The 27674-nt window shown below is 52.1% G+C and overlaps 1 protein-coding gene and 1 long non-coding RNA gene across 2 annotated transcripts; one reads left to right on the top strand and one right to left on the bottom strand.

Annotated features, from left to right (window-relative positions):
- Positions 1 to 41: 41 nt before the first annotated feature.
- On the bottom strand, positions 42 to 10713 carry WAS (WASP actin nucleation promoting factor). Its single transcript, XM_090060812.1, has 12 exons — positions 9115 to 10713; positions 8598 to 8738; positions 7848 to 7934; positions 7335 to 7431; positions 7172 to 7213; positions 6991 to 7032; positions 6029 to 6224; positions 5725 to 5767; positions 5175 to 5328; positions 3082 to 3479; positions 2485 to 2590; positions 42 to 2382 (listed from the first exon to the last, which is right to left on the bottom strand). Exons 1-12 carry the CDS (start codon positions 9226 to 9228, stop codon positions 2327 to 2329), a joined length of 1476 nt encoding a protein of 491 aa, XP_089916938.1. The 5' UTR covers positions 9229 to 10713; the 3' UTR covers positions 42 to 2326.
- Positions 3271 to 18615, top strand: LOC149858516 (uncharacterized). Its single transcript, XR_016443947.1, has 3 exons — positions 3271 to 3332; positions 3934 to 4125; positions 15751 to 18615. It is a non-coding gene; the product is annotated as an uncharacterized LOC149858516 (long non-coding RNA).
- The last annotated feature ends 9059 nt before the right edge of the window (positions 18616 to 27674 follow it).

Raw genomic sequence — 27674 nt, 5'->3', positions numbered from 1 at the left:
CCCAGTGGCACTAATTATGGTTTTAATAATGACTGCACAAATTGCCACAGAAGCTGATTTATTGTCAAAAAGGAAAACACAAATGTAGTGGCCCTATCATGATCAACCATGATCATGAACAACTATGGCCCACGCTATGCCAAGACATGATCAAGATGGTCGCCATACAGGAATCCATGCCCCCTTCCCACTAAAAAAAAGTTAGAAAAAGAAAGAAATAGCAGAATGCTTTAGCGTGCCTGAAAGGGAAAGGCATGCTGAGAAAGCAGAGCACAAACCTGGCTTGTTCTTAGATCCTGCTGAGATCAGAAAGCAATCCTAAGCCCCAGCCCAGGGAGTTTTGCCTACTACAACTTGCTCCAGGGGCTAATTTTCACCCTCCTCCAAACCATCCCCCCACCCCACCCCCAGGTATAAAGATCAGCTCAAATCAAACTTGGCTTGTTTGTTAGATCTGACAAACACTGACACACAGAGCCAGGCTGGATGCAAATCCATGTTCCAAAATTAATTATGCCCCCCTAAAATCTATGTTCAAATCTGCTCTGACAGCATTTGTCCCAATATCATTGAGGCTTTTCTGTTCACCATGGAAAAACAAAGGAAACGGCAGATTACCCCTTGCAGACTGGCAGAGTTCCAGCAAGGGGCTGCGGGGGTGGGATGCACCACATGCATGTGTACATGCACACACATGCACGTGGCCAGGAATCCAGCCCCCAGACAGCAGCAGGTGGAGAGCAGCTCCCCCAGCTGCCTGTAGGTAAGTCTATGAAGGGCACAGTTTGAAGCCCCCATGGTGAGGGAGGGAGTGGAGCAAGGGCTGGGTTTTGGGGCACTTCCCAGCCATGGTGGTGCATGGCAGGGAGTGGGACAGAGCTCCTGGTGGTTTATCTGGGGGGGCAGTTCCCTGCCACTGCATGCATTCCCAGAAAGAGGAGCATGGCGGGGCATGTGCCCCCCAGGCTTGTGTGTGGGGCAGAGGTGGATGTGAGCTGCCCAGTGTGGGCTCAGGGCTCCCTGCCTTGCTGCCCTCCCCTCAGGCTCCCCATGCCAGCTGCACCACCATGGTGAGGTTCCCCCTGCCCACCCAGCAGCAATGGAGGTGGCGGGATGGAGGTGTGTGCAGCTGGCACAGGGCTCCTGGGGGGATGTCAGCAGGGCCAGGAGCCCTGAGCCCACAGTGGGCAACCTGCATCTGTTGATGCCTTCCCCACCCCTGGCTCCACTCAGCTCAGTTGTGCCCATGCTGGGAGTAGGGGAGGTGCAGCATCTCTAGCCTCCCCCCACCAAGAATAAAAGTTAACACCTATGTTATATTACATTTTCCTTGACACCCCCTCCCCGCCCCGTATAAAGATCACTTTACATCAAATCTGGTTTGTTTGTTAGATCTTGCCAAGATCCAAACACAGAACCAAGCTGAATGCAAACTCCAGCTCCAAGAGGAATTTCCTCATTCCAAGCCCATGCTTAAACCTGTTCTAATCTCATGTGCTCCCACCCGTTAAACACCACACACACACCCCACACCCCCCAGCATAAAGTTCACCTCAAATCAAATGTGGTTTGTTGGTTAGATCTTGCTGAGATTGAAACAGAGCCAAACTGAATTAAAACCTTGGCTTGTTTGTTAGACCTCACCAAGATCAAAACCTGTGGCCACACTGGAGGCAAACCTGGCCCAGGGAAGAATCCTTCTCCCTAAAACACATGTTCAAACCTGCCCTAACCTCATATTTCCCCTATCACCAACCCCAGTAAAAGATTAACTCAAATCAAGCTTGGCTTTTTTGCTAGATTTCACCTAGATGGAAACCCATAGCCAACATGGAGGCAAACACAGCCCTGAGAGGAAGCTCCCCCACTAAAACCTGTTCCCAAACTTGCTCTGACCTTATATTTCTCTCTATCCTGACCCCTCACCACCCTCCTGGTATAAAAAGCACCTCAAATCAAACTTAACTTCTTGATTAGATTGAAACCTAGAGCCATGCTGGATGCAAACCTCAGCCTGAATATGAATATTGCCCTCTAAACCCCTCCCTCAACCCTATTCTGGTCTCATATTCCTCCATACCACCACCATAGCATAAAGATCATCAAAACTCAAACTAGGCTTGTTGGTTAGATCTTGCCAAGATCACAGCAGCAGAGCAAGTTGGATTCAAACCCCACAGAGGGGTAATAATTCCCCACTAGAGTCACTAACAGTGCTAAAGGATAACAGAGAGAAGGGGGGTATTCTGGGGAGCTAGGTCTGGTGAGGGTTGAAGAGGGGGATTCTGGGTAAAGCCGAGGCAAGGGGGCAAGGGTAGTGGGGCAATTAATCATCCCACTCGTCGTCGTCATCCTCATCACCTCCATTATCCTCGTCTTCGTCTGTGGGGTTAGAACAGGGGAGGGGGGAAGAAAGGTGAGTAGGGGAGGGGCAGGGGAAAGAGGTACTGCCCCACCCCAAATCTCCCAGGTGCAGGGACTCACCGGAGGAGTGGATGACTTTGCTGCGCTTCTGCATGACCTGCATCAGGGCCCCGACCAGACCCTCTGAGCTCTGGGCTGGCGGCGGGGAGTCCACCACGTCGGGGGTCTCCAAGGGGCAAATGGCACAGCATTATACATGGCCATTCCCCAGCTGCCCCTCCCCAGAGCTGGGTGCATACTGAGCTGTTGCCCAGCTGCCTACCCCATAGCTGGCTGCATTTTGCTTTCTTCAAGTAGGGTTGTATTTGGCCCATCCCCAGCTACTCCACCCCACAGTTCAGCACATCCTGGCTCTCCCAGTGCCGTTATACTGAGCTGTTCCCCAGCTGCTCCACCGCACAGCTGGCTGCATCACCATACAGCCCTCCTGGCATCCTGTTATATTCAGCTTTCCCCACTGAGAAATTCCCCATGTTATATTATACTCAGCAGTTCCCTAGCTGTCCCATCCAAGAGCTGGGCACATCTCAGCACCAAATTAACTTTCCCCAGACATACCCATAACCTGCCCCTCATACCCACTTCAATACCCCCCTGCCCTATCTCCCCAACTTCTCCCTGCCCCCCCATCCAAAAGGATGCTGGGAAGGCCCTCACCTTGTTCAGCTGCACCCCTTGACGGATTTGATCCAGCAGGGCCCCCCGGCCTTTTGGGGGTGGGGTGGGCTGGGGCCCAGGAGCACTTCCTGTAGGCAGGGGGGGAGGGGGACAAATCCCGGAGGTGGCTGGGGGTGGGAGGGGTGGGGGTGGGGGTGGGGGTGGGGCATCTCCAGACGGAGGAAGAGGGGGGGGGGGGCCTGACCGGGCGGCGGGGAGTGGAGGCCGTCCCCGGGAGTGCTGCTGAGGGGGTAAGGGTACAGCCCCCCGGCTTGGCATGGATGAGGGAGGGGCACCAGGGATGGGGGGCAGGGGGCCTGAGCGACCCCGGCCAGAAGGGGGAGCTGGGGGCGGTAGGGGGCCTGAGCGGCTGGGGGGGTGAGGGGGCTGGGAGGGACCTGCAGAGAAAGAAGAATGGCAATTAGGCCTCCTTAATTAAGGTTTCATAGTTTCATAGTTGGTAGGGTCGGATGGGACCTGAGCAGATCATCAAGTCTGACCCCCTGCCATGGCAGAAAAAAGTACTGGGGTCAAACAACCCCAGCAAGGTGTTTCTCTAGCCTCCTTTTAAAGACCCCCAGGGTAGGAGCCAGCACCACTTCGCTTGGAAGTTGGTTCCAGATCCTAGCCGCCCTGACGGTGAAGTAGTGCCTCCTGATATCTAGTCTGAATCTACCCTCTGCCAGCTTGTGACCATTATTTCTAGTCACTCCTGGTAGTGCTTGGGGGAACAGTGACTCCCCCAATGCCTGCTGGTCCCCTCTGACTAGTTTGTAAATGGCCACTAGATCCCCCCTCAGCCTTCTCTTGTGGAGGCTGAACAGGTTCAGATTATTTAACCTCTCCTCGTAGGGCCTGCCCTGCTGCCCCCTGATCACGTGAGTGGCCCTCCTCTGGACCCTCTCCATGTTGTCCACATCCCTCTTGAAGTGCGGTGCCCAGAACTGGACGCAGTACTCCAACTGCGACCTGACCACTGTTGCATAGAGGGGGAGGATCACCTCCTTGAACCTGCCTGAGATGGATCTGTGGATGCATGACAAGGTATGGTTGGCCTTCCTGACTGCATCCCCACACTGCCGACCCATGTTCATCTTGACATCAATAGTGATTCCATGATCCTTTTCTGCCTCTGCACTGGCGAGAGGGGAGTTCCCCAGTCTGTAGGTATGCTGCTGATTCTTCCTCCCCAGGTGCATCACCTTGCACTTGTCAGTGTTGAAACCCATCCCGTTCTCATCCGCCCACCCCTGTAACCTATCTAGGACTGATTGCAGCCTATTCCTCTGGTCTAACCTGTCCACATTCCCCCACATCTTAGTGTAGTCAGCAAATTTGAACAGGTGCCCCCCTCCCCCAACACTTGCCAATGAATACTGAAGAACCCAGGAGCTTGGATGAGACCAGCTCTGGGGTGGAAAGACTAGGGAACAGCCAAGTGTAACCTGCTCTGGTGTGCTGCAGCTGCAGAACAGCTGAGCACAACATGCCAAGATGCAGCCAGTCCTGGGGTGAAATGGCTTGGAAATGGCTGAATATAACAGTCCGGATTGTGCCCAGAGCTGTGCAAGGAACAGCTGGGGAACAGGTAAATATAACAGGCCAAGATACCATTAACTCTGGGGTGGAACAGCTGGGAAATGGCTCTCAAGATATGCCCAGCTCTGGGATAGAATGGATGGGAAACAGCCAAGCTGAATAGGCCAAGATGCAGTCAGCTCTTGGAGGAGGAAGACTTAGTATATGGCTGAATGTAGAAGGCCAAGATATGGCCACCTCTGGGGTAGAACAGCTGGGAAACAGCTGAGTGTAACAGGCCAGGATGCAGCTTTCTGGGGTGAGGTGGCTTGGAAAATGGCTGAGTATGAGAAGCCAAGATGCAGCCAGCTCTGGGGCGGAATGGCTGGGTATAACAGGGCAGGATACAGCCAGCTCTGTGGGAGAATGGGTGGATATAACAGGCTGGGATGCAGCCAGCTCTGGGGTTAATAGCCAAGTATAACAGGCCACAATGTGCCCAACTCTAGGGTGGAGTGGCTGGGGAATGGGCAAAATGAAACAGGCCAGGATGTGGCTGGTTCTGGGGTGCTCACCCTGACGCCGCATCTCTTCCTTGACAGCAGCCAGGCCTCCCTGGCCCTCAATGAAGTCATAAATGAGGCGGGAAGTCTCAGCGTCAGCCAGTTGGTCCTCACTGATGCCAGCCTGAGAGAACAGTGTCCGCAGGTCGGGGTCCAGCTGGTTCATCTGCAGGTGACAGGCACATGCCCCATTATGGTCCCAGTGAGGAGGCACGGGGAGCATGAGGGGAGCTGGTACACAGGAAACCCATAAAGAAGGGACCCAAGCATCTGAAGGACATGCACATGCATGCACAGAGGGGACACAGGAATCTGTGGGACATGCCCACATGCGCACATAGGACTCAGGAACCCAAGGGACATGCACACAGGGGACCCAGGTGTCCGAGGGATATGCATATACACACAGAGGGAACCCATGCATCCAGGACATGCATGGAAAACCCAGGAGTCCATGACACATGAACACATACATACACACACGGAAAACCCATATGTCCAGAATCCACGTGCACACACTTCACACAGGACCCAAGTGTTTGCCCCCTCCCCCATTACATACATCAAAGCCAGTGCTGGGGTCCCATCCGACATGGCTGACGTGCCTGGGGGGTGTATGGAGAAATCAGACTCTTTATATAGAGGAGCAGGATCAGCCCCTCCCCCCCATCCCCAAAGGATTAGGCTCTCCCTTATCCCACCCCCCGAGATAAGGCCCTCCTGGTCTCCTTAGGCTCTGCTCATCCAACCCCCCTCCAGCCTCTGGCCTCCTGTCCCCCCAGGATAACTCCCCAGTCTCCCCAGGATCATGCCCCACCATCCCCCAGAACTGGGCTGAATCAGGCCTTCCCACCCCCATGCCTCACTTGAAACCACAGGGGGCGCCGATGTCAGCCTTGGAGATCTTCTTGCGGCCCTTGCGGGCCCCGCCCCCAGAGGTGGGGCCAGGGATGGGACTGGGAGGGGTGGGGGCCCCTCGATACCGTGCCGCCGTAATATCAGGATTCGCTATGTCCAGCGTCGCCAGCCCCAGCCCCCCAGCTTGTGGGGAAGCCCCAGGGCCTGTGGGGAGGCATGATTAGCTAGGTGGTAGGGTATTAGGGGGGGCATGGGGGCAGTGCAGGGTAGTGGGGGGTTGGGGGCAAAACTAGGGATATATGGGGGTATTGAGGGTACCAGAACTAGTAGGAAGGGCTGGGGGTGGGGGCAAGAAAGGACTAAGAGGGTTGCAGTGGGGCAGGGGGAATGGAGGGTATGGGGAGAATGAGGTGGTGTTGGGGATAGGAGGGGTAGCGGGGGGGCAGGAAGGGGCTGGAGGTAATAGGGGTGCTGGGAGGTAGTGGAAAGTATGAGGGGGCACTGGGGTAGTAGGGGTAATAGAAGGTATTAAAGGGGTACTAGGGTGCATTAAAGGGGCAATAGGGGAAGTAGGAGGCAGTAGAGAGCAGTAGGGGGATATTAAAGAGGTAGTAGGAGGTATTACAGGGGTAGGAGGGGGTTGAAAGGGGCACCAGAGGGCATGGTGAGGAGTGTTGGGGGCAGGAAGGGGCTGGGGGGTATCAAGAGGGCAAGAAAAGGGTGTAGGGACTATTGGACGGGAACTGTGGGGGAGTAGAATGGGCTTGGGGGCAGGAAGGGACTGGAGGGGCTTTGAGGGGCAGGTGGGGTGTGGGGGACAGGAAGAGGGTGTGGAGAGTATTGGGGAGCACCATGGTGGTGGTAGGGATAGGAAGGGGCTGGAGGAGCAGAGTATAATTGGGGAAGTAGGAAAGAGTTGGGGTGTAGGAGGGCAGGGGGCAGGTTTCACTCCCACCTGCCCCACACTCACCATTGGTGCCCCCAGGAGGTCGGGGCACAGACCCCCTGCGTTCTGCAAGACATGTTGGGGAGAGAGGTCATGAGAATATCCCCAGGCCCTGCCCCACCAGAACCTCCCACCCTCATGCTGCCTCTCTGCACATACACCTGGATCCCAACCCCCCCCAACTGTGAGATGCTGGGGGACTCACCTTCGGCTATAGGGGGGGGCAGAGCTGGGAGCTGCCGCTTATCTGCAAGGAGGAGACAGTAACGAGGGTGTGGGGCCCCATCCTGGGCCTGATCCTGGCAGGTCAGGGCCAGGGTCAGGGCCTAGATCTGAGGTGAGATTCACAGGGGCTAGGGGGTATGTACCAAGCCGCTGTTGACGCTTCTTCATCTTCTCATCCACCAGAGCCCGGAAGATATCAGCTTCACCCTCATGTGCAAAGTTCAGCCCAGCCTGGCACTCCTGGGGGGCAGGGGCAGTGCATGGGGAGGCTGGCATGGTCCCGGCCCCCCCAGCTGGTCCCATCCTGCCCAGTACCAGGGCATCCCTGTGGGGAAGAGTGCAATACCAAACCCCAACCCCCACTCTTAGCCAGCAGAGGACCCAGGCATCCAGGCTTCAGCTCCAAGCCACCCCCCAGACCCGCTCCTCCTCCTAGAACTGGGATTGGGAAGTCAGGTGTCCAGGATCCCAGCCTCCGTTCCCCGCCCTTCCAAAGAACCCAGGTGTCCAAGCTCCAATCCCTCCAAGACCTGTCCCCTCCTAGAACTGGGATAAGAACTCAGGTATCTGGGCTCCCAGATCCATCCTGTCCCCCTCCAGAACTGGGATGTGACCCAGGCATCTGGGTGGGGACCCAGGCATCCAGGGATGCTCACGTCAGCTGGAAAGGTGTGGAAGAATGGAGTGGTAGCAATGTAGGTCATCTGGGCATAGAGCTCCTGCTCCCACAGCAGCTGTGACCCCTATGTGGATAGACAGACAGATGGACTCAGTCTGGACGCCTGAGTTCACTGGCTTGAATAGTGATTGTGGGGAGGGGTGGGGAGGCTGGGAGCCTGGATGTCTTGGGTCCCTGTCTGTTTCAAGGGGTGGTTGGGGGAGCCCAGATGACTGGGTTCCTTGCCTATCCTAGGGGTCAAGGTTTGAGGTCAGGCAGGGCAGGGGGAGGCAGTCCCAGGCTCCTGGATGTCTAGGTTCTCAGCCCATGCTAGAGATTGAAGTGGTGAGGGGCTGAAGTTCCAGACACCTGGGTTCCCCTGTATTTCCTAGGGGTTAGGGACTGGGGCTGTAGGCCCAGATGCCTGGGTTCTTGGCCTATGCTAGGGGTTGTGGCTGGGATCCCAGATGCATGGGTTCTCTCCCCACCCTAAGGACTGGAGGGAGGAGTCTAGGGGCCCAGATAACTGGGTTCTCTACCAATACTAGGGGCTTGGGCAAGTGGGGATCTGGGTCCTGGACGCTTGGGTTTTACATCTAGACTAGGGGATCAGGGTTCAGGCGGGGGGGAGGGGGGGCAGGTTGGGGTCCCAGATTCCTGGGTACCTTGTCAATATAAGGGGTCAGGGTTGGGGTCAGGGAAGGTGGGGGCTGGGGAGGGTCTCCCAGAGATGGGGTCCCACAGTAACCTGCAGGTCATAGAGGCGGATGAAATAGGAGCGCCGCGGGTTGTCCTTGACGAAGCAAATGACGCCACAGCCCTGCTTGGCCCAGCCCCGGGCCCCAGGTGGCAGCGCCAGGAAGAGCTGAGCCACTGACGTAGCCAGGGTCTGGGGGTGGGGGAGGCCACAGGGGGTAGGCATTAGACCTGCAGCCAGCCCCAACACCGTGGTGCCCTTCACCCCTGAACCACACCCTCCCAGCCCCAACAGTGTCCCTCACTCCTGACTTGCAGCCCCATAGTGGTACCCAGTAACTCCATAGTGGTGCCTCTCACTCCTGACCCGCAGCCCCCACAGTGGCACCCCTTACTCCCTACCTGCTGCCCATTCCCTCATGCCCCTCACTCCTGACTTGTGCCCCACCCCCAGTTGTGTCCCTCACACCCAACCCTCAGCCCTGTGGTGCCCCTCACTCCCAACCCATAGCCCCCCACCAGTCCCATGGTGCCTCTCACTTCCAACCCATGGACCCCGTAGGCCTCACCAGGCATTTGCGACCCAGGAGCTCGAACACCTGCTGGTTCTCATGGGGCTGGAGGAGACAGGAGGGGACATGGTCCTGGGGTCCTGGGGCCCCGATACGGCCCCCACGGCTCATTATGGCTCCAGCCTGGGCCCTAACTGGTCTTTGGTTCCTCTGGGCCTAGCCGCACCGCAGGGAACTTCCGCAGGAAGCTCTGAAACCACCAGGCAGTGCGGGGGGAAGTGACATGCATAGAATAAGTGAACAGAAGACTACAGCTCCAGTGCTACTGCAAGGGCTCGGCTTCTTCAACCATGGCACATACATGAGGGACTGCCTGGTGGGAACAGATAGCATCCACCTCACACCAAAGGGGAAGAAGCTTTTCTTGGTTAGAATGGATAGGGCTTTAAAATGAGCTGGCCGGGGGATAGGCAATCAACTATTAGTACAAGCCCAAGAAATTACAACCTTGAAACCAGAATCCCAGGGTACAATTGGAAGCATTCTCCAACACCGGCCAATGGATAGCTCACCAGGTGTTACAGGCAAACTGAGTTATGTTAAGGCTTTTTGGCCATAGTCCAGGCCTTCCCAGAAATAAGCAACAAAATTGAACACAATGCCTTCTGTGGCATTGGGAGAGGCAAGTGCTGTGATTGGGCACTAGGGGAGCAAGACACAAGAGTTTCCCTATAAGGAATATGTGTGGCACAGTGCCAGGGGATTGGTGTGCCATATAAAGAGTGCTTAGCACAGAGCCAGGGGATTGGACTGTTTGGGATGAAACTGTTAGAAATATTATTAAAAATGCATTATCAATAAGTCTTGTTAAAACAGCGCAGCTGTCAGCCCTCCCTGGTGAGAGAACTGGGAGAGCTACTGAGAGCTCTTTGTATTAAGGTATCACTCTCTCTTTGTTTTGCAAAGTTACTATCTCTTTGTTACAGTAAAGCATATACTCCTCAGCTTTTCTCATGCAGATAAGAGTAAATTGCAATTCTAGCCTTGAAGCAAGGGAAAAAATTCAAACTCTTGTAACCTTAAATATTCTCTACCCATGCGCAATGAATTAATACATATAAGCCTATCCGCCCCGCATACTTAAGTAATTAATTATAATACACATGCGACGCATGATTTGACGTATTCACATACATGTTTGTATGAATCGGAAATGAGTTGTAAAAGTTCCTCCTTCTGCACACGTGGTCAGGAGAGAGGGGATAAAGCCAGCTGGGCAGTTTCCCTCGGGGGCAGCAGAGTGTTTGATCTTTTGTCTCTCTCTCTGACCCTATTTGCAAATATATACCTTTTGTGTTGCTAATAGAGTGTGTCTGTGGCTGAAGGTTTTTTTCGCCTCCCGAGAAACAAACCGCGATTTTTACATCAATAATTGGCGCCCAACGTGGGGCTTCTCGAGGACTACCCCGGAATTCAGTGACGGAGCGCCTCCGGTACCAGGGGAAGTGCGCACCGAGCCGACTTTGGACTCGCCCCTGGAATTTGAGGTTTAAGTCCAAATATCCGGGAAGTTAAAGGAAGTATCCCATGTAAATTCTGAGTTTCTGGAGAGGCAGACACACTTTGGAATTTGGATCAAGATCTCTGGGGTATCTGAGTGAGTATACGAATTCCCTTTGCCCAATCTGGTGTACGGATCTAAAACAAAGGATGTGTAAGTTTGCTGAGAAATTCTAGGCTCAGCTCTCATTGTAAATCATCTGTTGTTGAGATCTTTTTGGTATTTGGTGTGCCTTGGGCGCATTTTTGTGGGCAAATGGGTACGAGTCGCTCTCGTGTAGAAAACAATATTGATACCCCTCTAAAAGTCTTATTACGTCATTTTAATAAATTTGCAAAGCCGGACGATTATGGAATAAAAGTGAAAAAAGGTGATTTAACTAAGTTTTGTCAACTCGAGTGGCCAACATTTGGGGTCCACTGGACCCCAAAGGGATCCTTTGTGCTAAAAGAAGTGATAGCTATCCATGAAATTGTTATGCAGAATGGGTATTGGAATCAGTTTCCTTATATTGATTGTTGGTTGTGGGTGGTTCAAAATCAGCCACCTTGGATTAAGAATTACTTAGTAAAGTCTCATGTGATGCTTGTTAAGAAAAAGACTCGGGGGGGGGCGCCTGTACTTCCTGAGTCTAATGAGGGGGGGGATTCTGAATTGGCTGAGTACCGGACCCGCGCTCCGGTTGCCCTGTCGGGTAGCGAAGATGAGTCAGATGCCTCCTCGGGGTCCAGTCCTTCTGCACCACCGCCCCCTCCCTTAGAGAGACCACCACCGACGTACCAATGCATACCTAATGAGTTAGAGCGTGAGCCTCAGCCAAGTGCCTCATCTGAATCAGGAAATAAGGGTTATTATTTGCGCAAGCCTGTAGAGTCACAGCCGGTGTTGAACTGTCCGATGTGAGAGGTTATTGGGGAAGGAGGCACTGCAACTTTTGTCTACACCCCATTTAGCACTTCAGATTTATTTAACTGGAAGAATCCGAGCCCCTCTTTTCGTGAAGACCCTGAAAAGATGAGGGACCTGTTCCGATCTATTGGGCAGACTCATCGACCCACTTGGGCTGATGTCCAGATGATGCTCCAGACCCTCCTAACCCCGGAGGAGAGGAGATTAGTGTTGGGGACAGCGGAACGTATTGCGGTGGCTAGAGTTGAGTCAGAAGGTGCTGCTAGTCGTACTCTGCATGATACCTGCCCTGTAGAGGAGCCAAGATGGGATAATCATACTGCAGAGGGCAGAGAGCTAAGTGCACGGTATCTGGGAATTATAGTGGAAGCAATGGGAAAGGCAGTGCCTCGGGTTACCAATCTGTCTAAATTGTATGAGGTGAGACAAGGAAGAGAGGAGGATCCCTCAGCTTTCCTTGGGAGGCTGTATGAGGCGTTTCGCAGGTTTTCGGATCTGGATCCAGAAGCCCCGGATAACCAGCGCATGGTAAATCTTATGTTTATTGGTCAATCTGCTGCTGATATCCGTAAGAAGTTACAGAAAACTGAGGGAGGTGCTGGGAAACCGATTTCAGAGCTGGTGGAAATTGCATATAAGGTGTATGGGAATCGTGAGCAAGTGCAGGAGCGCAAGGAGGATAAAAAGGCTCAGCGACAGATGGCAGCACTAGCAGCTGCTATAACTGGAGGGAACCCTGGAAAGGCTGGGATACAGAAGAGGAAGGGAGAAAGAGTGGGAGCAGATGTTTGTGCTTATTGCAAGGAGAAAGGACACTGGAAGAGGGAATGCCCGAAGTTGAAGGAGAAGAGAGAGGGGGAACCGAGAGGTCACCTCATGCGGGCAGAAGACAAGGGTGAGGATTCAGAATGAAGGGGACGGGGATCTAAGACCACTACCCTTCGGGTTGGAGCCCGAGAAGATCCCATGGTAACCATTAGGGTTGGTGGCAAAAACTTTAAAGCCTTGGTGGATACTGGGGCTACATTTTCAATGATTCCAGAAAAACCCCCCTGTGCAGGAACTAGTGAACAGCATGTACTTGTAGAAGGGATTGAGGGAATGCAAACCCGACTCCCTGTTTGTAAACCACTCCTCACCAAGGTGGGGGACCATTTGCTCGAGCACTCCTTTGTGTATTCTCCAAGTTGCCCGGTTGCACTCCTTGGGCGGAACTTACTCACAAAATTGCAAGCTGAGATCTTTTTCAGAGACGATCAGATGGTGGTCCAGCTACCTGTCAAGCAGAGCTCGAACTATCAGATGGCTCTCCTGGAGGACCAATGCCCTGCAGTAAGTCCAGAAGATCACATGATTGGAGTAGACCCCTCGGTATGGGCTGATGGAACCCCTGCGCGAGCTAAGTTCGTCTCCCCGGTAAGGATTGTACTCAAGGATGGGGAGGGGCCCGTTCGGGTAAAGCAGTACCCACTTAGCCGAGCGGCCAGAGCTGGACTCAAGCCGTTAATAGAGAAATACAAGAGGTACGGATGGCTAGTGGAAGGGTCCTCACCCTATAACACCCCCATCCTTGGAGTGCCGAAGGCAGATGGGGTCTCATACAGACTGGTCCAAGACCTACGAGCTGTAAATAAGAAGGTCCTTTCAGATCATCCTGTAGTCCCGAACCCTCACACGATTTTGACACAAGTACCGGGGGAAGCTAAGATATTTTCAGTGCTAGATTTGAAAGATGCTTTCTTCTCTATTCCCCTTCACCGAGAGAGTCAAAAATTGTTTGCTTTTGAATGGGAGGATCCAGATACTTTCCATAAAGCCCAACTCATGTGGACAGTTCTTCCACAAGGATTTATAGCAGCCCCCCATATTTTCGGACTTGCCCTTCAGAAGGACTTGGGGGAATGGAAGGGATCACACCCCGCAGTGACTCTCCTCCAGTATGTGGATGACCTGCTAGTTGCAAGCCCAAACTTGCAGCTCTGCGAGGAAGCCACCAGGTCACTCCTAAACACTCTGGGGAAAAAAGGATATAAAGTCTCTAGAGAGAAAGCCCAAATATATCAGCCTGAAGTCACATTTTTGGGATATAAGCTCTCAAAAGGAGTCAGAGCCCTGAGTGCAGATCGCATACAGGCGATTCAAGGTCTAACCCCACCTAAGTCACCCAAGGAGCTGCGGGCATTCCTAGGGCTAACTGGGTTCTGTCGACTATGGATACCAGATTACAGTGGGAAGGCTAGACCACTGTACGAATCCCTGACTAAGGAGAGTCTCACTAAATGGAAATGGAATAAAGAAATGCAGCATGCTTTTGATCTGCTGAAGGCAGCATTAACCCAGCCCCCTGCCTTAGCCATCCCAAACAGTAAAAAGCCATATCGACTGTATGTTCATGAGAATCGAGGGGTTGCATCAGGGGTGCTGACACAGCCATCGGGCCCGACCTGGAGACCCGTGGGATATTATTCAAAGGTTCTAGATCCAGTTGCACTCGGGTGGCCAGCCTGTCTTCGGGCTGTGGCAGCCACAGCAGTGGTTGTTGAAGAAGCCCAGAAGATAGTCATGGGTGCGGATATGGAAATACTCACTCCTCATGGAGTTCCCCAGATCCTAGGGACTGAGGGAGGGAAATTTCTTAACCCCTCCAGACAATCACAGTATGAGATATTTTTGCTCTCTAATCCAGGACTTACTTTCAAACATACTACAGCCTTAAACCCTGCAACCTTGCTGCCGGAGCCAGGGCAACCGACGCATGACTGCCTTGAGGTCCTGAATCAGACCACGCAGGTGCGACCTGATCTTGCTGAGGACCCAATTGAAGACCCAGATGTTGAATACTTTGTGGACGGCTCCAGCTCTGTCATCGATGGAAAAAGACGAACAGGATGTGCAGTGGTAACCTTGGATAAGGTAGTATGGAGGGAGTCATTGCCAAGCTCATGGTCGGCACAGGCCGCGGAACTCACTGCACTCACCCGAGCATTACAGCTGGGGACAGACCAGCGGGTTAATATATACACTGACTCTCGCTATGCTTTTTCTACAGTCCATGCGCACGGACTATTGTGGAAAGAAAGGGGTTTCATTACTGCCTCTGGGAATAAGATTGCTAATGGCCCCCAGATTATCAAACTACTAGAGGCACTCCACCAGCCTAAAGAGGTAGCAATCATTCATGTGCGGGCCCATGGGAAGGCTGCTGAGAAAAAGCATAAGCTTGGAAATGCAAAGGCTGATGCAGCAGCAAAGGAAGCTGCGTTTATTGGGGGAGAAGCGGAAGAGGTATCCAAGCAGGCCATGTCCCATGCCATATGGCCATACGTTCAGGATTTAGTCCCACAGTATTCCCCTGAAGAAGATAAATTTGTACAGAAAGCTTGTGCAGAAAAGAACTCCCAGGGGTGGTGGATAGTACCAGGAGAAAAAGTCATGATACCCAGGCCATTGCTTTGGGAGGTGCTGCAACAGCTCCATGCAGGAACCCATATGGGAGGTTTGGCCATGGGTGATCTAGTGATCCGCCAAGCAGTAGCCCCAGGGCTATATGTAGAAGCTCAGTGCATTGCTACCAAGTGCATTACATGCCAGAAAGTAAACCCTCGAAGGAAACCCCCTGTGCCAATGGGAGGTAGACCCTGGGCAGCGTACCCTGGACAGGCATGGCAGATTGATTTTGCCGAGCTCCCACGGTCCGGACATCACGGGTTTTTACTTGTCATGGTAGACCAGCTCTCTGGTTGGGTCGAGGCTTGGCCCACCAGGACTGCCACTGCAGCTACAGTAGTGAAGTATTTGTTACAGGAGATCATTCCCCGGTATTCCCTGCCTGAGTCCATCGAGTCGGATCAAGGACAACACTTTGTGGGAAAAGTGGTTCAAGAAGTCGCACAAGCTCTCAAGGTTACTTGGAAACTACACACACCATGGAGACCACAGAGTTCAGGACAAGTGGAACGCATGAATAGGACTTTAAAGACTTTGCTCACCAAAATCTGTATTGAAACACGCCTTAAGTGGCCTCAAGCATTGCCGCTAGCTCTTACTTGCATTCGAAACACTCCCCGACGGGGCCTCAAATTGACCCCATATGAAATTATGTTTGGCAAGCCGCCTCGAGTCTTACCTCCTGGGATGCGAGAGAATGTAACTTTTGAATTAGGTAATAGTGAGCTTCATATGTATGTTATTGCCTTGCAGTCTGTCTTGTTTTCTCTTCACAGGTATGCAGCCTCCTTTCAGCGTCTGCCTTTAGATGTACCGGTACATGACTTCTCCCCGGGAGACTGGGTCTTGGTGCAGCGGTGGAAAAAGGAGCGTTTGACTGAGAGGTGGAGTGGCCCTTTCCAGGTACTTCTAACAACCCACACCGCTGTAAAGATTGCTGGCCATGATCGTTGGATACACCATACCCGTGTGAAGCGACATCCACGAGCATTAGAGGACATCAACTCCCGAGACGAACTCACTCCGGAAGCTGAGTCGTCTTCGGAACAAGAAGCCAGCAAGTGGAGTTGTGAACCTACTGGTGATCTCCAAGTGCGCCTGAGACGGCTTAATCAAAGCTCAGAAAATTAGACAAGAAAGTAAAAGGGAAAATATGGTGGGAATCTTAATGTGCCTTGTTGTTATCTGCATAATGAAAGGAGCAGAATTGAGCAGCCTTAACCGCTGGTTCACACCCTCGCTTTCCCAAATTGCTCCCCCAGGGACAAATTTGTATGTTGATATGATGGAAAGAATTGCAGGTACTTTTAATCTTACCAACTGCTGGGCCTGTGGGGGGCTCCAAGAGGCCAGAGAACAGTGGCCTTGGAGGGCTTTTCCTTTGGCCCCAAAATGGTTGGTCAGTGACAAGGCGGATGTTAAGAGTACTGGTCAAGAATGGGATGAAAACCGCAGCTGGGATCTTTCCCAAGTGGCATTAGGAGAGTACTGTATTAGCAGTAATGGTACGGGGAGAAGTTTGGGACATAGTCAGTGTACATGGACATTGAAATGGGCCCAAATATGCACCAAGTATGCTGATCAATGGAATTCTGCTGTTAGCATCTCAATCTCCCCGCAGATGCAACAGACCAAAAAGACAAGAATAGTACCTTTCGATTCTAACCCTACCAGATGTCAGGCATATGAAAAGGCCCGAGGTGAACGATTTACCTATGTCTATAGTTGGAAATGGGTACACCCGAATGGCACGGTGGCAAAGTTTAATACATATTGGAGTGCCTTAAATGACACAAATGAAATAACCAAGTGCGAGTATAGGGATAAAGATGGCGTATGGAAATGTCAGTTTAAACGGAGTAACTATTACACTGACCCTTTAGGGCAGACGGGCAACAAATACTATCCCCTTCTTTTCCACAGCCGTGACCCCCTAGCCTTGGAAGGGGAAAACAGGGCCCTGAAAGGACATTATTGGATTTGTGGAAGGAAAGCCTATACAGTACTACCACGAGGGTGGACAGGAACCTGCTACGTTGGAGTAATTGTACCATCTTTCTTTTTGTTACCATCTGAGGTCGGAAATAAGCTAGGAGTCTCTTTGTATGATGATTGGAAAAGGGCCAAGAGAAGTATTGATGTAAGTTTGACACAGGGTGGCTCTCAAAAGTGGAAGGAGGATGAGTGGCCTCCTCAGAGGATTATTGAGTATTATGGACCAGCTACATGGGCTAATGATGGAAGTTGGGGTTACCGGACACCAATTTATATGCTAAATAGAATTATCCGGTTGCAGGCCGTCTTGGAAGTAATTACTAACCAGACTGCCACTGCTCTCGAGTTGCTGGCTCGACAAAGTTCCCAGATGAGGGAAGCCATATACCAAAATCGAATGGCTCTAGACTATTTACTCGCAGAGGATGGCGGAGTCTGTGGAAAGTTCAACCTTTCTAATTGTTGCCTCCAAATAGACGACAACGGAAAAGCAGTCTTAGAGATTGCCAAAGAGATTAGGAAAATAGCCCATGTACCAATACAAACGTGGGAACCCACATGGAGTAAAGACTGGTGGTTTCAATTATTTGGAGGACCCTGGTGGAAAAAAGTAGGATTTGTGCTTTTGTGTGCTCTGACTGGTTTGATTTTTATCCCTTGCCTTATTCCTTGTCTCACTAGATTGATAACCACTACAGTAGAAGGAATGCAGGTCACAGCAGTTCCTTTGAAAGCACAGACTGTAGCAAAAGTCATGGTCCTCAGAAAAATTCCTCGTAATTATCTTGATATGCCCAAATGAAGTAAAGATCAGAAAGCATCTTGAGGGGGGATATTGTTAGAAATATTATTAAAAATGCATTATCAATAAGTCTTGTTAAAACAGCGCAGCTGTCAGCCCTCCCTGGTGAGAGAACTGGGAGAGCTACTGAGAGCTCTTTGTATTAAGGTATCACTCTCTCTTTGTTTTGCAAAGTTACTATCTCTTTGTTACAGTAAAGCATATACTCCTCAGCTTTTCTCATGCAGATAAGAGTAAATTGCAATTCTAGCCTTGAAGCAAGGGAAAAAATTCAAACTCTTGTAACCTCAAATATTCTCTACCCATGCGCAATGAATTAATACATATAAGCCTATCCGCCCCGCATACTTAAGTAGTTAATTATAATACACATGCGACGCATGATTTGACGTATTCACATACATGTTTGTATGAATCGGAAATGAGTTGTAAAAGTTCCTCCTTCTGCACACGTGGTCAGGAGAGAGGGGATAAAGCCAGCTGGGCAGTTTCCCTCGGGGGCAGCAGAGTGTTTGATCTTTTGTCTCTCTCTCTGACCCTATTTGCAAATATATACCTTTTGTGTTGCTAATAGAGTGTGTCTGTGGCTGAAGGTTTTTTTCGCCTCCCGAGAAGCGAACCGCGATTTTTACATCAAAACAATTAAAAAACAAATGGATAAACAAAGGAACAACGTGTGTGTTTTGTGTTGTATCTCTGGGGAGGCAGAAGCAACCAAAAACTAAGATCCCACACACCCAGTGGAGGATCTGAGGCCTGGTACCCCTGAGGGTTGCTGCTGTAGCGTCAGAGGAGCCACTTGCCAGGTTTTATTATGGGGGGAAAACCTGTAATATTGTCTAGGGATTACTATTAAAGTTAAATTGATACCACATTGGACAAGTTGCAGTGTCATCTTTGGAGGGCTCTGGCAAAAAAAAAATCCTAGTAGTAACACCAGGAATCCTAGGGCCTCTAATGGCAGGCTTAGTTGCCTGTACACAAATGCCAGAAGCATGGGAAACAAGCAGAAGGAACTGGCCCTCCTGCTAACCAACAATAAGCAATACAATCTCATAGTGATTATGGAGACCTGGTGGGACTCCACCTATGACTGAACCACAGGTATATGACAAAAACTCCATCCCAGCCCCCTCTTTTTGGACTGTCTGTTTTCCCTTTCTCTCTCTCTCTCTCTCTCTCTCTGCCTATGTGTCTATCAACCGGGTTGCTAGGTATCCCCTAGGGCAGGGGTCGGCAACCCCTGGCATGCGTGCCGAGTGTGGCACGTAAGGCCATTTTGCTTGGCATACTGCGGCCAACCCCGGTGCCGGAAAGCTGCTGCTAGCGACAAGCCTGGGCTGCTCCCAGCAGGGCTTGCAGCAGCCCGGGATCCCGGCTGGCTGCAGCTCCCTGGAGCTGGGGCCAGCTGCAGCTGGGAGGCTCCAAACAGCTGTGCCGGGCTTCAGGCAGCTCTGGCACCAGCTGTGCACTGGGGTGTGCAGGTGTACCTCGGAGCAGGTGGTGGGGGTGGGGCCTGAGGCAGTGCAGCCCCAGTTTTTCCTCCGCTCCCTGCAGGAGGCAATGAGCCCAGCACAGCTGTTTGGAGCCTCCTGACTGCAGCCGCCCTGGCTCCAGGGAGCTGCTGCCAGCCAGGATCCCAGGCTGCTTCCAGCAGGCAGCTGGGATGCTGCAAGCCCTGCTGAGAGCAGCCCGGGCTCCAGTAGCTACCCAGACCCGGGGTAGCTGCTAGCAGCCAGAGAGCCTAGGCTGGGGGGAAGGTGCTTTGGATGGGTGGCAAGGGGCAGTAGGGATGGTGGGAAGGGGCATCAGGGCTGGGGGCCAGGGGCTTTGCCTGGGGGGCAAGGGGCACAAGCAGGGCATCCTGCCATCTACCCCTCACCTTCATTTTGTTTTTCTGCCATGCTGGCACTCCAGCACCTTCCGAGGTAGGCATTATGGTGTTTTTTGGCACTCCAGCCAAAAAACGTTGCCTACCCTGCCCTAGGGAAAGGGAGATTCCCTCTCCCTGGCCAGGCTATTATTAAACTTCCCGCCTTTGACCTGGGAGGGGACTCCTAAGGCAGTGTTTCCCTCCTCAAGGTGAGGGCTGATGTTATTCAAACTCACTGGTCAGCATCAGTGATGCTCAGAAAATACCTGGTTGGGTCCAGGTGGTGAGGTCAGAAAGGTTATAAATAGGGTCTCTCTATCTTAGGACACAGAGACATCTTTTGTTCACTGAATCAAGTTGTGTACCTCCAGAATCCTCTGGATCTTGCTGTGAGTAACTGATCTGAACGGTAGCCAGTAACTTAGACCTAAGTGTTCTAGACGCATACTGAACCAGCCAACAAGCCCCTTATACTGTTTTGCTCAAGGCTGTTTTGTTTCAAAATTCCTTTTGGTTTGTATTCCTTCCCTGTGCCCTCCCTCTACAATCAATAAAGCTACCTATCATAGCAAGCCTGGCAGTAAATGTTTGAGAGGGATTGGGCATGCCTTTTTGCTCCCTTTGGTCAGCTGATTAAGGGAAGCTACTTTCTATGGTTCAGGCTAAGGAAGCACCCCAAGATCTCATAGTGGGTTAAGCACCCTTAAGGTCTACAAAGCCTGCGCACCCCAGTGGGCACAGGATTTGGATAAAGACCAGAACTTGGGTGGTGGCAATGGTTACCCCAGCCTTGTGGGTGTGCTCCTGGGAGGGGGTCAGCCAGATGTAGGCACCCCAGGGGAGGCATTTGAGGCTCGATTTTCAGTCAGGAGCAGTGAGGCAGGTGGCTCAGTGCACAAGTGCCCCCTCCGGGCCCACCAGGTATAGGGGGATACACCCTGTATAGGAGGGATCGTGTTGGGAAGAAGGATAGAGGAGTGACATCAGGAGGCACTACTTCACAGTCAGGACAGCTAGGACCTGGAACCAACTTCCAAGGGAGACAGTGCTTGCCCCTACCTGGAGGTCTTCAAAAGGAGGCTAGACAATCACCTAGCCGGGGTCGTTTGACCCCAGCACCCTTTCCGGCCCCTGGCAGGGGGTCGGACTTGATGATCTGCTTTTTTCCTTTCCAACCCTACAAACTATGAAACTATGAGTTGCTCTGTATGTGAAGGAACATCACCCCTCCCTAGAAGGGAAGATTGGAAACAAAGAAGGATGATTTGAGACCCTCTGGGTCAAGATATGGGGAGATCACGGGGAAGGGGATTTGATTGTAGGAGTTTACTACAGACCTCCAAACCAAGAGGAAGAGCTCGACCAGGAATCCTCTGGAAACTTGGCAGAGGCTGCATGCTGTCAGAGCTTGGTCGTCATGAGTGACTTCAACTACCCAGACATCTCATGCGATGATCATTCAGCAAGATGGGATCACTCACAAAGCTTCCTCACTTGCATTGAGGAGCTCTATCTAACTCAAGAAGTCTATAGGCTGACCAGGGGCAAGGCACTCCTAGACTTGGTTCTGGACAAAGGAGATGATCTAGTGAGCAACCTGAGGATCAAAAGGAAACTGGGCAACAGTGACCATGAGATGATCACTTTCTCCATCCACCATAAGTCATGGAAATCAGTCAGTAGGGTAGAAATCCTTAATTTTAGGAACGCTGACTTCCCCAAGTTTAGGAGATTGGTTGGCAAGGCCCTGCGGGACCATGGTCCGATGAGGAAGGGAGTAGAAAAAGAGTGGTTGTTCCTCAAAGAAGTGAGCCTAGGAGTGCAAAGGAAGTCCGTTCCCTTTCATAGGAAAGGCAGCAAAAGGGCTGGGAGATCCCCTTGGCTCAACAGGGAAGTCATGGACCTCCTGAAATTAAAATGAGAAGCCTACAAGGGATGGAAGTCAGAAATAACTGCTAAAGAGGAGTACTGAGCAATTGCCTGCACCTGTAGGGGGCGGATTAGGACACCAAAGGCACAAACTGAATACAGATTGGCAACCAGAATCAAGGACAAAAAAAAAGTCCTTCTTTAGATAGGTAGCAAATCAGAGAAAAAGCAAGGGAAGAATAGGGCCCCTGATGAATGAAATGGAATGGCTGATAATCAACACTTAGGACAAAACCAGTAGGACCTAGGGGGAGACAGAGACAGGACCCAGCAGCCACACTAGCAGGGCCCTCCAGGCTCCTCCAGCCCCCTACCAGAAGCCTGTGTCTAGCAGAGGCTTCTGGCCTGGGACCCTGGGGCTATTCTTGCCTCCCCCTGTCAGAGAGGAGAATTCAGATAAGTGGGGAGGAGGAGGGAGGCATGGAAGACCATGGGCAATCGTCTCAGTGCTTGGGGCCAGGACCAGCCAGGCAGGCTCCTTCTGAGTCCTGTGGTTGTGGCAATGCAGCCAGGAACCACATGGTGCTGGAGTAGCTGGCAGCAGGCAGGAAAGCAGTGAAAGTGGCAGCAGGCAGGGGGGTGAATGGCAGTGAGTGGGCACACAGGAGCACAGTAACAACTGGGAAGGAGCGTGGGGCCCATGCTGGTGCCCTGGGGCCAGCACTGGTGGGGCCCAGAGCGCAGCAGCAGGAGCGCAGGCCCAGGCCAGTAGGGACTCCATAGAACCAGGCTGGGCTGTGCCAGCAGGGAGAAAGGGGAACCAGCCCAGCTCCAGATCTCCTAGGAGTGGCCCAGACCACACGCTCCTACAGGCCCACTGTGAGCCCCATCAGAGCTGGCCCTGGGGCACTGGCACTGGCCCCGTGCTCCTGTCCAACTATCACTGTGCTTCTACATGCCCGCTCACTGCCATTCGCCCTTCTCTTGCAGGTACATTTACCTGCTTTCCTGCCTGTCATCACCTGCCAGATGGTTGGTCTGGCACCACGTGGTTCCCAGCTGCATCGCCAGACCGTGGGAGCATTGGGCCTGCACTGGTATCCTGGGGCCAGGAGGGGAGGGGAAGAGAGGATGTGTGGGTGCGTTTGTGCAATGAGAGAGGGAAAGAGGGAGGCAGGGGGAGAGACAGAGAGATCAATGGAGGGACAGTGTATGTTTGTGTGTGTGTGTGTGTGTGTGTGTGTGCGCAATGAGGGAGGCAAAGATTGTGTGTGTGCATGCATCCAATGAAGGAGGGAGAGAGAGTGTGTGTGTGTGTGTGTGTGTGTATGTGTGTGCAATGAGGGAGGTAGAGACTCTGTGTATGCATGCAATGAAGAAGGGAGAGAGACTGTGTGTATGTGTTCATAGGGCAAGTCCCACAAACACACCCCACCATACACATGCACCCACACCCGTCCTTGCACTGCCATACACGCAGACATCCCACACCCACATCCCCTCACACACCATAGCCAACCTGCCCCACACACAATCCCCAACAAACCCCATACCCCCCACACCCCACATATCCCCCCACACACCCACATGCTCCCTCACCTGACACCCACACCCCCCACATCTATCCATCCCCCCACACCCTCCCCCACACCTCACATACTCATACACCCACAGGTTCCCACAAACCTATACCCACCCCCATACCCTTTATTTCCTCCTACAATATACAAGAGTAAGACTTAATTTTAAGCTATTATACGATCACCTCTATGTACACTACACAAAACCATGGAAAGTAGGACAAACATATTTTTTTAAATCAAATTAATTAATGTTGTAGATCAGATATTCCCAACTCCCAGGGTGTAGCCCAGTACCAGGCCACAAAGGGTTGGCTGCTGGGCCACTGGCAGTCAAATGCAAGGTTAAAACTGGGCAGCAGGTAGCCCCTGGAGGGAGACAACCAGCTCTGTGTGCCCCATCTCACTCCTACTGCCATGGCCACACCCAGTGAAGCACCAATGCAGCAGGTACCAGGGCCTGTGCTGAGCTAGGAAGGACCGCCCCCAGCCTTGCCTGTGGTGGGGAGCAGGGGGATGTGGGCAGGGAAATACCTGGGGCAGAGGGCAGGGAGGCGGTTCTGCTGCTTGTTCCTAGGGAAGGCAGCAGAGCCCCTTCTTCCTGGGCAGCCCCAGCTGGGTTCCCCTGGACCACCACTTGCATAGCCCCCTCCCCTGCAGGTTCCCCTGGTGCCCACAGTTGTGCTGCCCCAACCCGATCCGATCCTTGCAAACTCCTCACATAAAAATTAAATGTAAATATGTAAATTTTAATTTAAATATGTAAATATAAATTAAATACGTTTGCCAGTTTGCAGTGTAAAAAACATTGGGAACCTCTGTTGTAGATGTTTGATTTAAAATATAATTTGGTATTTTTCTGGTTCCAAGATAGCAAACCCCCTTGCTGAAAGGAGTACTTCTGGGGGCAAGGGAAGGGACTTCTGGTGGCAAATGTCAGGGGTTAGGAAGTGGGACTTCTGGTCACAAAATAGCAACCAGGAGGCAAGGCCCCTGTCAAGGAGTGGGGCTACCCATGTGGCCCTGAACGGCTTGCCAGAATTCAGTAACTGGCCCTCCAGCCAAAACAATTGCCCACCCCTGGGATACAGGAGGATCAAGGTGGGGGTGATCACCCTCCTACAGTTGGTATAGATCTTGGGGGGAGCACCCACAAAGGCTAAATATCTACAAGTCAGCAGGCCAGATGAACTACACCCGAGGGTGCTAAAAGAACTGGCCAACATCATCTTGTAAAATACGGCAAAATTATCTGAAGACTTGTGGCACTTGGTAGAGGTCCCAGGTGACTAGAAGAAGGCCAGCATGGTGCCTATCTTTAAGAAATATAAAAATTTCTACAAGCTTGGGTCATTAGTAGGGGAAGTGCTGTGGGACCGGGGACCAAAGGCAAAAGGAGTACATGAAGAGTGGTTGTTCCTTAAGGACACAATCTTTGAAGTGCAAAGGAAGTCCATTGCCATGTGGAGGAAAGGTAGCAAAAGAGCTGTGAAGCCCTTTTGGCTAAACAGGGAAATCATGGTCCTCTTAAGAAAGAAGAAAGGTGTACCAACAATGGGAGCTTGGGGCATGCCCAAAGGAGGGCTATATAAGAATGACCCGCATTTGCAGGGAACAGATCAGAAGGGCTAAGGCGGCAACTGAACTAAAACTAGCAATGGAGATCAAGAACAACAATAAGTCCTTCTTTAACTATGTAGGGAACAGGAGGAAAACAAATGGGAGTGCAGGGCCACTGCTCAACAACTCAGGATAACTGAGGTCATAGCAGAATCCCTGGCAAAGCTCTTTCAAAATTTGTGGCGCTCTGGAGAGGTCCCTGAGGACTGGATGAGGGCCAATGTTCTGCCATCTTCAAAAAGGGGAGAAGGGAGGACCCAGGTAACTATAGGCCAGTTAGCCTAACTTCTATCCCAGGGAAAATCCTGGAAAAATTAATCAAGGAATCTATATGTGATAGGCTTGCAGAAGGTAGGATTCTGAATGACAGCCAGCATGTCTTTGTTGTGGGCAGGTCTTGTCTTACCAACCTCATCTCCTTTTATGATCAGCTAACTCGCCACCTGGATAAGGTTGGATCAATGGGCAAAACAAAATAGGATGCAATTCAACAAGGATAAATGCAAGGTACTCCACCTAGGGAGGATGACCTCCTCAGCAGCTCCAAGGCTGAGAGAGATCTCGGAGTCATAGTTGACTCCAAGATGAACATGAGCCGGAAGTATAACAAAGCTATCAACAAGGCCAATCGCACTTTCTCGTGCATTAGCAGATGCATGACCAACAGATTGAGGAAGGTGATGCTCCCCACTCTATGTGGCATTGGTCAGGCCACATTTGGAATACTGGGTCCAGTTCTGAGCGTTGCACTTCAAGAGGGACAAGGAGAATCTGGAGTGGGTTCAGAGGAGGGCCACTTGAATGATTAGCGGCCTCTGTGAAAGACCCTACGAAGGGAGGTTGAGGGATCTGGATGTCTTCAGCCTTCACAACAGATGACTGAGGGGAGATCTTGTAGCCACCTATAAGTTTATCAAGGGAGGACAACAGGGAATTGGAGATGTGGTATTTACCAGAGCACCCCTAGGAGTAACTAGGAAGAATGGGTGCAAACTAGTGGAGAGTAGATACAGGTTAGACATTAGGAAGACATTTTTTACAATAAGGGCGGCCAGAGTCTGGAATAGGCTTCCAAGAAGGGTGGTACTATCACCTAACTTGGAGGTCTTCAAGAGGAGGCTGGATGGACACCTGGCTGGGGTCATCTGACCTTGGTCCTATTTCCTGCCAGGGGCAGGGGGTCGGACACGATGATCCTTTGTGGTCCCTTCCAACTCTACAAATTATGAATCTATTAATCTACAAGAGAGAGGAGGTTGACATTGTACACCTTGACTTCCAAAAAGCTTTTGATTTGGTATCCCATGATGTTCTCATGAGAAAATTGTGGGCTTAACTGTGAGACAGGTGGGTAGGAAGCTGGCTACAGGATAGGACCCAGAGGGTGCATGCAGATGAGTGCACACGTGCTTCTTGCCACATCTCAAACCCCGCTGAGGTGGGGCAAGAGGCACTTGCAGGAACAAAAAAAGGTTCCCTGTGCTGCAAACTTGCAGCTCAGGGAGAAAATTAGACCCCATATTCAGGGGTCTAAAAAAAACAGTCTGCAGAAGAGCGGAGCAAGGCGTGGTCCCAGACCATGCCAGGGAGTCAGTCCTCCAAAAGAGATGCTCTGGTGTCAGCCAGAGCATCTCTTTTGTTCTCCTGCTGCCTCTGGACCCCAGCGCTGTCCAAGGTAAGTGTATGTGTGTGTGTGTGGGGGGGAGTCATAGGTGTGGCTTGGTGAGGGATGGCAGGGGAATGTGGTGGAAAAGGGAGGTGTGGAGTAGCAGGGGGGATGTCCCCAGGGCTGTGGGGGGTACAGACCCGGCCCAGCCCTGTGCAGCTTGCTAGTCCAGCTTTGCACCAGAGAGGGTCACAGGGCTCCAGGAGGCTTGGATAGGACCTGTGTCTCCCAGAGCCATGTGACCCACTCCGGTGCAAAGCCAGACTAGGGAGCCACATAGGGCTGGCCCAGGTCCCGCCATATGCCACCCCCCGCCCACAGGCACAGTGGAGCAGAGGCAGGCCCCAGCGCGGTGCTGGGCCCAACATGTGGTCCCCACATGCTGCACCAGGTCCTACCACCAAGGGGCTATTCTGGCCAGGCAGATGATCCCCAGGGCCAGCAGAACCTGGCTGGGTCTGGCACACGGTCCCTGTGTGCTGCACCGGGTCCTGCCACCATGGCTCAGAGTGCCCCACTCCCACTGCTGCTGCTGCAAGTAAGTTATGGGCCCTGGGCAGGGCGGCCTGGGGCCCTCCAGGGTACTGGAGACCCTGGGTGGGGGGCTGTGGCCCTCCAGGGTTCCTGGGAGCCTGGGCAGGGGGGCTGGGGCCCTGTGGGGAATAGGGGCTGTGGCCCTCCAGGGGGGAGCTAGAGCCCTATGGTGGGGGGCATTCCATGTGCTGTGAGGGGGGACTGCACCCTGTGGAGGCTGGGGGACCCAACCCTCTTAAGCAGCCCCCCCACAAGGTCCCTTACACCCACAGTCCACCCAGCAATCACTCCACACCTACCCACACACCAACCTACATCCCTCCACACAATCCCGCCCTTCCACAAACACCACATCCCTCCATCATGTGCATAGAAAACCAAAATATATGTCAACACATATAGGTATTTAGAATTTATTTTATAATGATGATAGAGACACTGGTAGGCTTCCACATTGCTTTAACATTGTAAATATACCAATAAAGCATTGCTCAACTGATTGCTTGCTCTCTCTCTCTCTCTGTCTATATATATATATATATATATATATATATATGTATACACACGTGTGTGTGTGTGTGTGTGTGTGTGTGTGTGAGAGAGAGAGAGAGAGATTTCATAGATTTCATAGACATTAGGGCTGGAAGGGACCTTGGGAGATCATCGAGTCCAGCCCCCTGCCCAAAGGGCAGGAAGTCAGCTGGGGTCATAGGATCCCAGCAAGATAAGCATCCAATTTACTCTTGAAGGTGTTCAATGTA

The sequence above is a fragment of the Crocodylus siamensis genome, chromosome 8 (genome assembly GCF_052110815.1).
Source record: "Crocodylus siamensis isolate JL-2025a chromosome 8, ASM5211081v1, whole genome shotgun sequence".
NCBI lineage: Eukaryota > Metazoa > Chordata > Crocodylia > Crocodylidae > Crocodylus > Crocodylus siamensis.
The sequence above is the reverse complement of the archived record's forward strand: the minus strand, read 5'-3'. Positions and strand labels throughout refer to the sequence as shown.

What these genes read in the sequence shown, in the direction of transcription:
- WAS (XM_090060812.1), bottom strand. Translation starts at nt 9,228, where the DNA reads ATGAGCCGTGGGGGCCGTATCGGGGCCCCAGGACCCCAGGACCATGTC. An exon ending in TCCGCCTCTATGACCTGCAG is followed by an intron (nt 7,935 to 8,597) that starts GTTACTGTGGGA and finishes CTATCCACATAG; the next exon opens with GGGTCACAGCTGCTGTGGGA. An exon ending in ACCTCCTGGGGGCACCAATG is followed by an intron (nt 6,225 to 6,990) that starts GTGAGTGTGGGG and finishes GCCTCCCCACAG; the next exon opens with GCCCTGGGGCTTCCCCACAA.